At 45.1% G+C, this 14,936-nt stretch overlaps 1 protein-coding gene across 8 annotated transcripts in view; it reads left to right on the forward strand.

Moving 5' to 3' along the window:
* Positions 1-7,859: 7,859 nt before the first annotated feature.
* Positions 7,860-14,936, forward strand: part of EBF2 (EBF transcription factor 2) — a 123,102-nt gene continuing 116,025 nt past the window's right edge. For all 8 annotated transcript variants that reach the window (XM_077191648.1, XM_054650627.2, XM_054650628.2 and 5 more), the window contains exons 1-5: positions 7,860-7,990; positions 10,223-10,379; positions 11,359-11,422; positions 11,689-11,744; positions 12,115-12,188. In XM_077191648.1, the coding sequence (XP_077047763.1) occupies positions 7,860-7,990; positions 10,223-10,379; positions 11,359-11,422; positions 11,689-11,744; positions 12,115-12,188 (482 nt within the window). The remainder of the gene's footprint in view (positions 7,991-10,222; positions 10,380-11,358; positions 11,423-11,688; positions 11,745-12,114; positions 12,189-14,936) is intronic.

Genomic DNA, 14,936 nt, shown 5'->3' on the forward strand with positions numbered 1-14,936 from the left:
TCCTGTAGGGTGATGTCCTCTTTCCTCTGTCCTCTGGGTACTTGGACACTGCTCTGACCAAACAGGACTGAAGGGGAAAGTCAGTGAACACCGAGTTCTTCAGTTACTTACTAATGATATTGTGTCATCCTAAGTGTTCTGAGGTTGTATTTTCTCCTCCTGGCTTCCCTGTCTGTGCTTCTATTCCATCTTCATTCCCCTCATTGTTTCTTCCAAAGTTTGGATTGTGAGCAGTGCAATGAAGGAACTTTATCTCATCTGGGTTAGACCTAGGTCCTATACTAGGATGGTATAAAAGCACAAAGTCAGTTGTAAGTGTTATAATTTGGTGCTTTGGCCTCCAAAATGAGGTATCAGTGGAGGCAGAGGGCAGATAGAAAATCTTAAAGGTTTGTGACATGTCTTAAAGATGTGTGACATGAGTTTGACCAAGGAAATTGCTCAGTCCATCCATAGCAATGGTCACTGAGCACTTTTCGGATACTCACGTGCCTCAAGAGGATGCTGAAGACAAAAAATAACCTTGGCTGATTCCAAGTCCACAGGACCTCAGTGACAACAAAACAGATGAGCGAGTTCAGAGGGTTTCAGAGCACCCTGAGCTGACCCAGCTTTGTGGTCCACATGCAATCTTTGGCCTTAGGGAAGGAAAACGCCCTCTGTTGTTTTCAAGAGCACGTGTTCAGAGCATCTGAAGGCTGGAATTTGTTGAAGCATATGGCATATAATTTCTTTCCTTTCATTCACAGTCTGCAGCAAGATCAGTCCTGGTAAGAACAAGCGCCAGCTTTTTTTTGAAGATATTTCTGTAGCCATTTCTGTCTAGCAAGCAGAGCTAGAAATTCAGAAATAGAATCATATTATTTAGTAACAGATATTATTTTTACTCACCTAACTGATGAAAAGGTGATGGTTTACAACCAGGCTGAACAAATTCTTTTAAGTATCAAAACCGTTTAGGTGTGAGAAATTTTCAAAGCATTGCAGTTTACCCTGTTAAAATCAGTGATGAAAGAAACAGTTCAAATGGTAAATTGTAATTAAATAGTGCAGAAGGCCTAAAACTCTGGGAAAATTTCTTGCCTTCTGGAGGATAATGTTTAGACTAACCTAGATTCTGATGACTTAGATTTTGAGCTTTTGTTTTTGGTATTTTTACTGGTTATGGGAAGTAAATATGGAAAGATCTGATGAGAGGAGCTGGTGTCACATAAAATCAGCTTCCCTGCTTCTGATACAAGTGCAAATCTTCTCAGGATCAGAATCTGGCTGTGTAATTTGGCAGCTTTTGGAGTGCAATGTACTGAGATCTTGTTGGCTTTCTGAAGTGAGGTGTGTTAGTAGTTCTGTTCCATCAAATAACCTGAAGTTTCTTTGTTTAACGTGCTTCAAAGAAGAGCTGAGCTGTCTCTCCAAGGTTGTAAAGCTTTAACTGTAGAATTTTGGGCTTTTAAAAGCCTCTTTCTTGTAGCTTATGGAAAGAATGTAGGAATAGTCAGATTAGATTAGATTTTTTTGGGTGTATTTTAATTTAGCTTCTGTTACCAGATGCTTTAAAAGAAGGCACAGGACACTTTACAGGAGGCAGGTGTTATGATTATTGACCATCCAATTTTCCTAATCCTAATGTGCCCCACCTTTTCTATCAATCAAGGGCAAAACTGGCAAATTTGGAATTAAGCACAATTTGCCTATTCCTGCTACAATACCAGTTTGCATCAAAATTGTTTTATATTCCTGTCACTCAAGAGTATTCTAGTTTAAATGTTAGGTTGTACTTCATGGAAGAACTACAGAAATCTGCAATTCTTATATTTTTAAATACGTTTTTAAAAGAAGGGTTTTTGTCTAGTGAGTTGCTCAAGGTTTGGTGACTTTTGAGCTGGCAAAGTGTCCCTGTGGCATCACTTGAGAGTGACTATTCATCTAATTAAAGTGAGACACCTGTTTAAGGCAGAGCTGCATTCAGTTGAGTCAAGAAATAAAGATTAGGCCCTCACTGTGCAGATGTTTGAGCATGATGTTAAGCATATCTGTATTGTCAAGTAATTCTTGTAAAACCACTTGAATGACTATAGTAGGTTAAGTGCCACTATAACAATGTTTGCAAATCTGGGGACCACTTTTATTTGGTTCGTGTGTTAATGAATTAATTGAATTCTGGTCTTCAGTATGTCTGCATTTATCCAGTTGCTTGTGGAGACTCTTTCTGACAGCTGGGGTTGGACCCTAAGCACGCACCTGGAACTAGAAAGGCTGTGATAACCTGAACTCCTTCCTGGTGAATATTTTAGATAGTTTATACACAAAGACATATTGAAAAGTTTATTTTGATTGCTTTCCATAAAGTGCAAAATGAGGAAGAGGATCCCAGCACAAATATACACCCGCTTCAAGGATTTTTCCCGAGTGTGGTTGTTGCTTCAAACTTCCATGTGGTTACAAAAACAAACTTCAGTGCTACGACTCCTCAAATCTGCATTATAAAATAAAATGAACACACACTCCCCATGGTAAAATATTATTTGCTAACGTGTTCCAAAACTATGCTAGGCAAAAGGCAGTAAAAGTATCTTTTAAAATAAAAAAGTTGGATATAAAATGTAGCAGATGTGTTTTTCTGTTCTAGTGAAAAGAAAAACACCTACTTACTGGAATGAACGGGATACTCAGAAGTGGATCTGATGGATACAATGTTTTCTCTCTTTTGGGAGAGATGAGGTGGGGAAGACGTTATTAAATGTTTACTTATGCATTTGTAAGTTTGAAAGCATTCCTTTGTTCACTGCTTATAAATACGATTGGTGAAATCTCTGCAACTGGCAGTTTGTGAGGGCTGATGAGTGTGGAGAGCTGCCTCCAGTAAATAGTGCCTTTATGGTGCCAGAGGGAAGGGGGAGAGAAAGAGGCAGAGACCAGGTAGGGTTCACAATTTTCCAGCTATAAACCCGAGTTTCTGCTTTTTTACTGATGGCCTGGGGAGGCTGTGATGAGGATCTATTGTTTTATACTTGGGAGTTCAACTTTTTCTAGCAATCACATGAAGAGTTCTCTTCTGAGAAATGTGTTGATTGTATAAAACCAGGTTTATAATAAATATAACGGAAAGCACTGCAACACTTTAGACCCTGTTTTGCAGTTTCCACCGTTAAGAACTCAAGTTGCTTTCAGGATTTAGTTGCTCCCACCTGAACCACTTTAAACCTCCCCTGTTAATAAGAATTTTTCCTTTTGTATGTTTTTATTTTAGTTAAATGGAGAGTCTTGTAAATCCAGAGTCGTCTTGCATCAGCTGGAGCAGTTTTCTGCTCTGGTTCTGTATGCAGTGCTCTGACTGCCCTCCTCACACTCCTCATTCCACAGCTTAGGACTCAGCCTGCTCCTGGTTTTTGTAGCCACATTTCTGTCACAAGCTGCAAGCTATCCCATGCAAGTAAATATTTTGTTTATGCTGATGTTCGGCTCTTGAAAGTTTTTTTCGGGGACTTCTTTGTTTGGTAAATACCGTTACTGTATTGCCCAAAGTACAATTGATGTGTGCTTGAACACATGACTCAGAACTTGAAGCTGTTACCAGCTTAAGAAAACATTTCTAAAAGGCACATTTATTTTTCTGGTACAGGTGTACTGGAAAAATGAACCTTCCAGTGAGATTAGTGGATAAAGAGGAAAATATATTAGTTGTCCTTCTCCATTCTGATACTCATAATTTTAACCTCCAATTCATTCCCTTGAGGCACCTGAAGGTTGGTGAATTCTCACAAATGAATAGGAACAAGAATTAAATGTTTCCTTCCAAGTGTCGTCTTTAGGATTAGTTCACTTTTTTTTTTTTTTTCTGGCATTCTCTCCTTAAACGTGAGAGGAAATAATAGTAGTTAAAGGTTATGCTTTTAAATGGGTTAAATATTATCTTCTCTCCATCTTTCTTCCTGCTGGGAGTTGGTGAGATGTGCCGAGGAGTGAAAGTTGACTCCGGTGTATGAAACGACGCTGCTAAAAACCTGCTAACAAAGACAAGCATCTCTCTCTACCACGTCAAATCTGCCTCACCTGTCATTTTGACCCCTGCATGTGGAAACGAGTGCGGCAATCTGGAGGGGAATAACTCTTCCTCCAGGAGGAAATGATCAGCACTCACCGAACCAGTTGCTTTCCACCCTCTCACACCCCCCACCCCCCACCCTGCGCTTTCTCTTTTAGTCCGAGAAGAAAATCGCCCGAAGCGTTTGGCAGAATGAACCCCGCTGGATGGAAAGCTGTGGGAGTTCGGGGGCGGCCGGGAGGGACCCCCGAGCCCGGGGGTGCGGGGAGTGCCCGGTCCGGAGCCCTTTCCTCTCCCTCCGCCCGCAGCACCGCGGGGTCGGAGCCGCTCCCGCCGCCTCTGGCTCCGGAGCCCCTTCCCAAACCTTCGGCTCCCGTTTGTAGCTGCAATTGTATTTGCGGCTCGGCAGATGCTCTGCTGGACTCTCCCCGCGCTTTCCCGGGGGCTGGAGGGTTTTTTGGGGTTGTTTTCCCTCCCGGAGTTCCGCGGTGCCCTTTACCTGCCGGTGGATCCGACTCCCCGAGCCGAACTGCGCAAACCTCTAAAGTGCAAATCCAGATTTATCGGCGGTCGCACGGGTATAAACACTGCTTCTTTTCTTTTTTTTTTTTTCTTTTTTTTTCTTTTTTTTTTTTTTCCCCGGAGTGAATTTGCATCAAAAGAGTCCGAGCGATGGGCTTTTCGCTTGGTTTAACTACAGTTTGGGCTTGAAACGGGGAGTCTAGGTTAGCAGTCTATAATTTCCGAAGTATTCGAGGACTCCTGTGCCTTTGCAGCGTATCTTAAAGGCGAGAAACTTGGTTGGGGGACCAAATTCTGTCCCCGAAGGCGCTTCCCCTGCCTGGAGCGGGCCAGCTCCCCCGCCCTTGCCCAGGCCCCCCGCGATCGTGGGGAGGGGGCAGCCCACGGCCGCAGCTCCCGCGGGGCCGGGAGGGGACGATGCTCCCGCATCTGTGCCCCGAGTGCCGAATTCTGGCGGCAGCTGCTTGGGGCGAAGGGAGCGCTTCTCCCTGACCTGCGCTGGTGGCCTCTGACCCGCACGAATCCCTGCGAGCGGGGTCCCCCGGGGCCACGGCACACGAGCCCCCTTTGTTCGCGGGGCTGCAGCCGCCGGCCTGGGGCTCACAGAGCGGCCGGGTTGGACCCGACCTTGCGGGGATAGGCTCGGCTTTATCTCCAGGGGAGATGGGCTCGGGTTATCAGGGAGCGTTCTCTCCTTGGGAGCGCATCGGCCAAGGTTGCGGCGAGAGGGAATTCCGCCCCCTCCCCTTTCGCCCCTGCCTAGGGTTTAGGACAAACGTAGGAACGGTGGGAGCGGTATTGCCAGAAATTACCTTAGTACGAAGAGGGGGCTTTTATTCGAGGAAATGTACCCACGCCTATTGCGAGACGGTAAAAAAGCCCCGCTATAATATGCCTTATCATCGCCGATATATTTATCTTACGTGCTCTGGTTTTTCACTTTTTTAAAGTATTAAAAAAAAAATCTTGCCCTGTTTGGGCTTTCTAATACAGAGAAAATGCATCTCAGAGGTGCTAAGATCATATCTTGAAAGATTAACCTCCACCCTCTAGCTCCGTCAAACTGCTGTTGCTTTTCTCTAATGTTAAAATAACGCCAACCTCGCCTTTTGCTAACCTGGCAAAATCATTTCCTGCATATTTATCAATTTGGGGAGGTGGGTTAGCACGGCGAATTTCCTTGAACAAAGATTGGGTGAGATGTATTAGTTCATCCAATACCATGTCTGTCACTTATGTAGACAGAATAAATCTGAGTTCTGGCTTTGCCCTCAATCGTGCCTGAATTAAGGATACATTTTAATGAAAGTTTCATGGGAAGATTTTAATTTGAGATTGTTTTTGGAGAGAACTGTATAAAACTCCGTGAAAATAATCTTGCATTTAATAGGTGGCATTTTGAATCGCGGCTGAACGCGGATGGAAGGAGTTCCGAATTATTTGGAAATGGAAATTATACTTCGATCCCGTTTAAAAAAAAAATCAAGCAGGTTAAAGAGAGGAGCTGCACATAATGAGTCAAGGAAATCCTTGAATCCTTGCGCTGTGCCTTTAACTACCGAACATCTGATTCCCTCATCTGGCAGATGGTCTCTGAGCACAGATTTGCATTCATTGTCTTGAAATCTGTTTTCGCGTTGGTGTTATATAGATTTCAGAGGCAGATCTGTACACAGATCAGAATACAAAAGGGCCAGGAGGAAAATATCGCCACGGCAGGGCAGTTTTAAGAAATAAACTAAAATAAATGCAGACGTAGGTATGGTCTCGGGTCACCGCGGGCCAGGCTGGGCAGAGCTCCGGTTTCCTTTAATGGGAAATGCTGCCTACATGGGATGTTAGAAAAAGTTTTAAGGTGAGACCTGACAGCTCTCAGGGTGTAACTTTGGAGTCTGCTGGGTGCCTGGCAGTCTTGGGCTGGCTCTTGCCCCGCAGGCAGCCTCTGCCTCCATCCTCCCCCAGACCCATTTCTCTCCCTCTGGGCAATTTTTCATTTTAAATCCCGCGCCTGAGAGCGAAGCGGCCGCTGCCCGTGCGGCGGCTGTGGCAGCGCAGCGCGGTCAGACGGACAGAGCTCGCTGCTTTCAGCGCAGTTTGGCTGCTCTGGGGCGGGACGGGTCGGGGCGAGGCTGCCGGGACCCCGCGATGAAGCCGCGGCTCCCGTGCCCGGCTCCGCCTGTCCCGGGACGGGCGCGCTCCTCCCGCTCCGGCCCCGCGCTTTCAGCGCACTCTGTGCGGTCTGGGGCAGCGCTGCTCGGTGGGAGGCTGCCGGTGCCTGGCCATAACCTATCGCGATAGCCCGTCATGATAAACCGCTGCTCCCCTGCCCGGAATTCGGCAGCCGCGAGGCCGGCGGCGGGCGTGCTCCTTGCAGCCCAGTCCCGCAGCTTTAGTACAGTTTGTGAGGTTTGGGGCAGTTTGGTGTGGAGCTGCCGGGCTGTGGCGATAAACCCGTCACGATAAACTCGCGGTTCCCCTGCCCGTGCTCCAGCTGTGCCAGGGTGTGCGGCGGGCGCGCTGTTTCCAGCCCGGTCCTGCTGCTTTGGCACGGTTTGTACGGTCTGGGGCAGCACCGCTCGCTGTGGGGCTGCCGGGCTGTGACCATAACCCATCCCCACAGCCCCATCGCGACAGCCCGATCGCGACAGCCCCGAGCTTCCCCTGCCCGGGCGCGCTCCCTCCACCCCGGAGCCGCGCGGGGGCGGGGCGCGGCCTCACCATTCAGCCAATGGCGGTGCGAGATGCAAATGAGATGTCCTTATGTGGCCTGGGCCCCGCCCCCCGCGCCGCCCGTGTAACCATTGATGGCGCGCGGGAAGGGCCGGGCGGGACCGGCCGCGCTCCAGCTCCGCGGCTGCCTCGCTTCTGCAATTTACCCCACGGCTCGTGGCTTTTCCCCCTTCCTCCTTCCTTCCTTCCTTCCTTCCTTCTTCCTGGATTAGGCAGCAATCAATCCTTCTCCCCGTTGTCTGTTTGAGGAACAGGTGATCCTCGTTAGCGGCGATCGGTTTCTGGATGCGGCTCCCTCGTCTGCGTGTGAAGGATGATGATACCAGGCGAGACTGAATCAGCGTAACTTTTACTTGGCAAGAGGAAAAACTTTCTTCCCCGTTTGAAGGCGTTAAAAACACGAAACGTTAAAAAGCAGGAGAAGTTGGTTTTAAAGCTGAACTTCACTTTCCTGGGATTTGTGTGTCAGATTCAAAGGCTGCGTCGTCTTGTTTTTCTTTTTTTTTTCCTTCTCCCTTATCTCCCAAAAGGAAACTGTTGCTAGTTTGCATAGACTTTTTAAATGTTTGGAATTCAAGATACTTTAGGAAGAGGACCAATTCTGAAAGATAAATCTCTAGGTTCTGAGATGGATTCCGTCAGGTCCTGGGTCAGAAACGTTGGGGTTGTGGATGCAAACGTAGCAGCACAAAGGTAACCGTGACTATTTCTCTCCCACTTTACCCCTGCTTGTTTGTTTGTTTGTTTGTTTTTAGCAAATCTTTTCATTATGCCCCGTTGCTAGCACTTGATATTAAATTTATTTTTTTCCTCTCTGTCCTCCTCCCGGTCTTCTCCAGTCAGTGAAGGTTGGAGCTAGAGCTAGGCAGCAGCGCTCCAAAACCGGGGAGCATCAGGAGTCCTAAAACCCAGTGCGGGGCTCAGATGACAGCGAGACGGGATCCCCCTTTTATTTTCTGCCCCAGGAAGATGTGCGGGGCTCTGGATTGGTTGTTCCCAGCGATCCAGGGTACTTCTCCCTGCTTGCTCGGCCAGACAGCCGAACAGAAGGGGACCAAGTTAGAATTAACTTAAATGCAGATGTCAAACCCGAGCTCCCCCGGCCCATCTTGTTTTGCTTAATTCACGGTGGGCATTGCCGAAATCGTCAGCCGTGGTTTCAGCAGGGCAGGGGAGGGCACCGGCACCCCGGATCCCCGCGGCCATCCCGCAACCTGCGGCCATCCCGTGCCTGCCCGCCCGCCTGGAGCACCTGCCCGAGCGTCCGAGAGGTCTCTGCTGAGCTGAGATGGCTCTGAACATCCCGAAATTGGGGCCTGGCTGTTCGCTTTCTACTTGTTTGGGCGGGTTATCACCCTTTTACGCCCCCTTTTTATTTTCTCTTCCCAGCCAAGTCGGCACAGGACAGTTATCCCTGTCTCTTCCCGTTAGGGGTAAGATGATTAAAACTCTTTGGGGTAATTTTTTCCCCTCTTGCTCTCTTGTTAACTTAAAAAAAAATAGTTAAGAAAGTAGTAGCGTCGGGCAAAACTAAATTGGGAGCCCCGAGAGTAAGCAGGATTTTATTTAGTATTAGAGACAAGGTGAAAGGCATGAAACAGCAGAGGGGACTTCAGATGAAGCAGATGTTTTAGAAATAGTACATCCATGCCCCCACCCATGGCCTGATCTGGCAGCAAGGTTTTCCAAGCACCATGGGAGGAGTTATCAGAGTTTCATGAATGTCGATAGAGTGTTTAATAAATACGGTTGAGGGGGAAGAGGTTTATCCTCGAGGAAACTGAAAGTAAAAGGAAACAGCTCCTGACAAGACTCCAATTCACGGGAGCGGTGGAGGTGCAGATGTGTTGTGCTGCCTGCTGGCATCGCCAGGTTTTTCTCCCAGATATTCCTAACAAACCAATAAATCCCAATTTTTACACGCAGAGTGAGAGGAATCCCCAAGCTAGGTGCAGTTGTGGCGGATGTGGTGATTTCACACCGTACCTCATTGGCAAGGAAAACACAGGGAAACATCTGTAGTGCTCTGAAAGAGTCAAATACTTTTGCCAGTGCCGTGGATCTATTTTGGGGACTAAAACCCAAAGCTGTCCAACTCCTAACTAGTCTGGCACATAGACTTAATCTGTCTATTAAGTAATTTGGAGGTGCTCATACCTCACCTATTTTCTTCTCAGTAAGTAGAAATTGGCTTTAGGGAGAGGGAACTGCAACTAATTTGACAAAGAAATAAAGCTGCAGTCAGGGATATCGTGGGTAAACAGAAGCATTTGAATCTTTCGAAGCCGGGAAATGCGTGGGAAACATCACAACATTTTCTGCAATCAGGGACAAGATTTTCTCAAGGGCTTGCTAACCCGGGACTAAATTCTTTCAGTTTAAGTCCGAGATTCAATTCATAGGAATCAGTTCAAGTCAGTGACTAAAGTCAAACTTCGCCGCCGAGGGAAGTGGCTGCTCTGCTCGAAAGTCGTTGTCTCTGACCCAAACGAGGTGTCCCCGAGTTGACATCCTGCCCGTAGGAAAGATATTTAGGGTCGCTTGTTTTCTCCTCCAGGAAAAGGGACCAGGACCAGGATGTGCAAAGAGCACTTCCAGACCCTCTGACACGTTAGAGCACTTCCCACCCTGCCGCATTCCAGCAAGGAGCGGTGACAGGCAGGGAAAGAAGTGGAGGAAGGAAAACACTCGCTTCCTTTAGCACTAACCCCTCTCTGTAAATCAGCCTGTCCTGGGGTATGCAGGGAGCGGGGCCACGCTGAAATTGGGGTTCCGGTGCCCACGGCCCCTGCCGCAGCCCGGCGCTGGCAGGGACAGTCCGGGCGTGCTCTGCCTTTGCTGTTGTTGTTTTGCCGTTACTGCTGCACAACCTGGTAATGTCTTTGTCTCTCCCCCCTCACCCCATCCCGTGTGTTTCCTCCACAGCGGAGTAGCTTTGTCCAGAGCCCACTTTGAAAAGCAGCCACCCTCCAACTTGAGGAAATCCAATTTCTTTCACTTTGTTCTGGCTCTCTACGACAGACAGGGGCAGCCTGTGGAAATAGAGAGGACAGCTTTTGTGGACTTTGTAGAAAATGATAAAGTAAGGCTCCTTACTCTTCTTCTTCTTCTTCTTTTCCTCTCCAATTTTGATCTTCTCCCCCCACTGAGCTGCCAGCTTCTAATACCTGTTGTCCCTAAAAAAATATAACCATGGTTTGGTCAAGGTTCAGGTGCTGTGGTAGAGCTGTAACCCTGTGTGTGCTGCTGTAGTTAAAAAGGGTTGGAAGCCTCTGCTCTGTATCATGAATTTCTTTCACCCACTAAAACTAAAATAAATAAAATTCATGGGGGAAAAATGCATTTAGCTTTTTTTACCTACCACATCTGCCAGGTTTTATTAGTACCCAAACAGAAGTGGAATCTGACCTGTAAATATGTCAGATTATTGTTGAGTGTGGTTATATGTATTTCCTAAGGCTCCAAAGTCAATGGCAGGACTTGAAAAGCATTTGCTTTTGGATTTTAATTCCATGTCTTGACCACTTTGCATTTTTTCAGTTATTTTCTTAGCCATGAACAAGATTTTTTTGAACTGTGAATCATAAATAATTATTTTACAGGAAATTATATTAAAAAAGGACATAAGAAATATCCCTGTAACACAACCTTCAGGAAATAAATATCAATTTTGAGTCAAAGTAACACTACTGAAAAGCAATGATCACAGTAAAATCAAAAGCCATTGTGTTGTCCTGGTGTCAATCTGCTTTATATTAAATTATTTGAAATGCACAAATTCTTCTCAATGTATTCCCTTGAAAAAGTTGAGAGCATAATGGCAAATAAAAGAGGGAAAGAAGTTCTTGAACTCCTACAGGAAAAGATGTCAGGAATATTTTGTAGTTTGTCCTGGGTCACTCGGAAGGTTAATACATCCCAATCAGTGGATTCACCTCTTGGAATTTTAATCAACTTTGTTGTCACTTCCATCATGATTATCAGCTCTTGCATTTTAAATGTGCCAAGTGTAAGTTCTGGAAGGATTTTTCCCCCCCCCGTTTTTTCAAATTCCCTTTCAGGAGCAAGGCAACGAGAAGACGAACAACGGCACACACTACAAACTCCAGCTCCTCTACAGCAATGGTGAGTGCCCTTCCCTGGCACCTCCTGGGGGCTGTGCAGCGAGGCAGGGTCTGGCTGTAGGTGCTGTGGTTTCCAAAATATACTGAAATTCCCTTGCATGAGGCCCCTTGAGTTCAGGGATGGGCCCTGGAGTTTAGATGGGCTTGGGAAACAGAACTACCTGGGATGCCGAGGGTGCCTGATACGGCACCGGCTGGGCTGGTTCTGCTGCTCTTACGGCAAGATGCCTGTGGAATGTTATTTATCCCTGTTCTCCCTCGCTCTAGGTGTCAGGACAGAGCAGGATCTCTATGTGAGGCTCATTGATTCTGTCACCAAGCAGGTGAGCAGGGCTGATCTGTGCCATGCTGTCCTGTCCCACCTCATCTTTCCTGTTTGCTCAACATTTCCTTGCATGTTTTTCCTTCTCTGTTTCATTTTGGTCTCTTGCTCAGCTGTATTGCAGACCTGTTTTGGAGAGTAATTGAAAATTGTGCTCTTAAGTCTCTTATTTTTCCCTCTATGGACTGTTGGTTTTTATCCACTTTGTAGCAATATTTATGTAAAGCTGTTTTCCCTGCACATAAAGGGGAAGATGTTTATTTGCAGGTGATGGTGAGCAGTGGTAAAATCCCTTCCCCTCACATCTGAGGATTCTAAGGAATAAATAACCCCTGATGTTCCTGGCTTACCCCTTCTCTTAATTTTTGTAGCCTATAACTTACGAAGGCCAGAACAAGAACCCCGAGATGTGCAGAGTGTTGCTCACCCACGAAGTCATGTGCAGGTAAGATGACTTGATTAACACATCCTTTGTGACCTTTGCTTCCCAAAATGTTGGAAGAGCCTCTCCAAGGAAATTTTAAGTAGGGAGATTTTGATTTTGTTGTTTATTTTGTTGCTGGCTCAGAGAGGGTCTTTGTGTAGGAAGACTTTCTCTTTATGTGGGTAATGCTTGCTTGGGTTCAAAACAGATATTTGGGGGAGGTTTCCTATTTTTTTGCTATTAATTTTTCCTGATGGAGATTCAGCAACCACAGCTGCACTATTTCTGTTTAAAGTAGGCCTTTGCATGTGTTGTTTAAATCAAGACTTTTATATGCTTATTGTTCAAAAAATTTCTGCTCACCTTATGAGAATGAGAAGTTTAATTTATATATTTTTGCCTGGAAACTGCAGGATGTTCTTAATGCAATTTCCTTTGGTGAAATATTTTCATTTTCTCAATTAAAGTGGCATCATTAATGTTCTTTAATTTTGGGCAGTTCTACCCCACAAGAAAAAACCCTCAAACCCTTCCTTTCTCTACATGTGAACAATATTTAGGGGCCTTCTACTTTTTAATTAAAACAAAAAAAGGACACTATTTTTAGCATTTAAATTTATAAATTAGAGGGTGAAATGACTTGAGGATGTTTTTAATAACTTTTGTATAAGTCTGAACTTACATGTACCTTATGTATGTATGTCATGCTTCCATGGTAACTTATTACTTTTCCTGTTCTCAGGTAATTAAATTTTTTTTCAATACATATAATAATGCAAACAGTCAATGTTCTTGTATTAAAATGTGCTAAAATGTGCATAGAACGTTCATAAAACAAGAGACAAAACCCATTGGTGACCTTTATTATACGCAGTTTGTGATTTATTGTATCAGTGGGAGAGGGTTAAGCTGCTGGACGCAATGTTGCTTCTTTTAATGGCTCAGCTTGCTACCTGATTGTTGTTTTTTTTAATTAAAGTACCCTTTTTAAGTTAATGTAGCAGTGAGAGAAGCCTATTTGGACAGAATTTTTATCAAGGGGAAGTCTTAGTTTCAGTACTTAATTATGTCAACAATTCTGTTACTTTTTAACAGAATATGAATCAGGTGTTCAGTATGAAACAAATGTATTATTTCTCTGTTGAGTGTAGCTCTCCTTAATCAAGTAAATTAGCTTGCGACCAGTATTTTCATATTTATGCCCAAACACAATGTATATCACATACGAGGGTTGCACTGGGTGGGCTTTACAAGGGTCTGGTGATGTAGTGGCAAAGATCAAAGGTGTAGAAGGGACTTTCTGGCACATTTAGAACTTGTGTATATAATTATATATATATATATATATATATATATCCACCCATGCTATTGAAAGGTTTCACTATAACCAGTGAAAATTAGAGAAGAAAAGTCTGATTTCTTGTGCAATTGGGTTGTGGTTTGTGATAACATAAGAGCAGTGAGCCCATTTCTTGTCTCCACTCTCCCTGCACAGAGCGCAGTTCTGGTTTGGAAGTTCAAGTATTTCAGCACCTTCTCATCCAAATGGACATGTTTGATTTAAAATTAATTTGGGCTTTCCCCCTGCTTCCTCTCCCTGCCTTTATGGTATCAAATGCTCTGCTCAACTTTGATATTTCTGAGCTCCAGTGAACCTCCTCTGTGCTTGATTTAAGGTAGCATTGCACAAATCTAAGCTATTATTCTGATTATTCTCAGCTCTGCTGCTTGATAGATTAACCAAGGAAGAATTACAACTCAGGGACGTCCTTCCATGTAAAACACAGATTAGTGAAGGGAATCAAAAGCACTCTGTAACCTAATGAAGACATTTGATTTTAAATGTCGTGTTTTCCTGAAGTATCTCTGAGCAGGACGCTGTGTATTCTGAAGAGACATTACACACATCACTTTGAATAATGCCAGGGGAATGGCTCCAACTCTAGTTAAACTTGACATTTTATTTTATTTCTTTTAAGTACAATAATCAAATCTTCCTCATTGTGTGCTGCTTAAGTGGCAGCATCAATTTTTAAAGCCTCTAGTTTAGTTTGCATTAGGAACAGTACATAAAATTTTAATGCACTGTACCCACTCTGCTGTCGAAATTGATGCCTACTGCTTCTGAAAAGGAAAACAAGAAGGGTCTGTCTGTCTTTCTGCTCCTCTTCCAGTCCTCCCTAGTTGAAGGTAGGGTTTTTTAGGGGGGATTTTTCTGTACATAACCACACATGAAGATATTTTTTGCTGTGTGGAGACGAGCTCCTCGGCAAGTGCCCGTCTCTCCCTCAGACGGTGACAGATGCCTGCTTAGCAGGAAAGTTGTCTAAATATTGATACGGCTGCACCAATCTGTCACAGCCATTGAAAGTCCAGCTCTCAATAATTAGTGCTTTCAGGGCTTCCAGTGCGAGCCTCCATTTATTCATTTCCAATCTGAATTTTTTTTTCCATTTCCTTCTTATGGCCTAATAGGAACAGTTCCTATTAGGTGTGTTTGTGTGGATAAAGCATCCTGAGGGCTGGAAATCAAGGTAAAACACCTTCCTCTCCTGGAATAACTCCCCCCCCCCATCTTCTTCCTTTTCTTCCAATTATCCACTAAGAGGAAACTCGTTGTTATGCTGCTGCCAGCAACCCCCTACGCCCTCAATGCTCAGAGGGTTAAAAGGTATTATAATTCGAACAGAAGTAGTCTCAGGGTCTACAGCTGGCTAATAACAGAGTTGTATTGAGTGGAGTGAGCCCCACAGCTGTGACTTTCGCCAC

This window comes from Agelaius phoeniceus, chromosome 30, assembly GCF_051311805.1.
Source record: "Agelaius phoeniceus isolate bAgePho1 chromosome 30, bAgePho1.hap1, whole genome shotgun sequence".
NCBI classification, from domain to species: Eukaryota; Metazoa; Chordata; class Aves; order Passeriformes; family Icteridae; genus Agelaius; species Agelaius phoeniceus.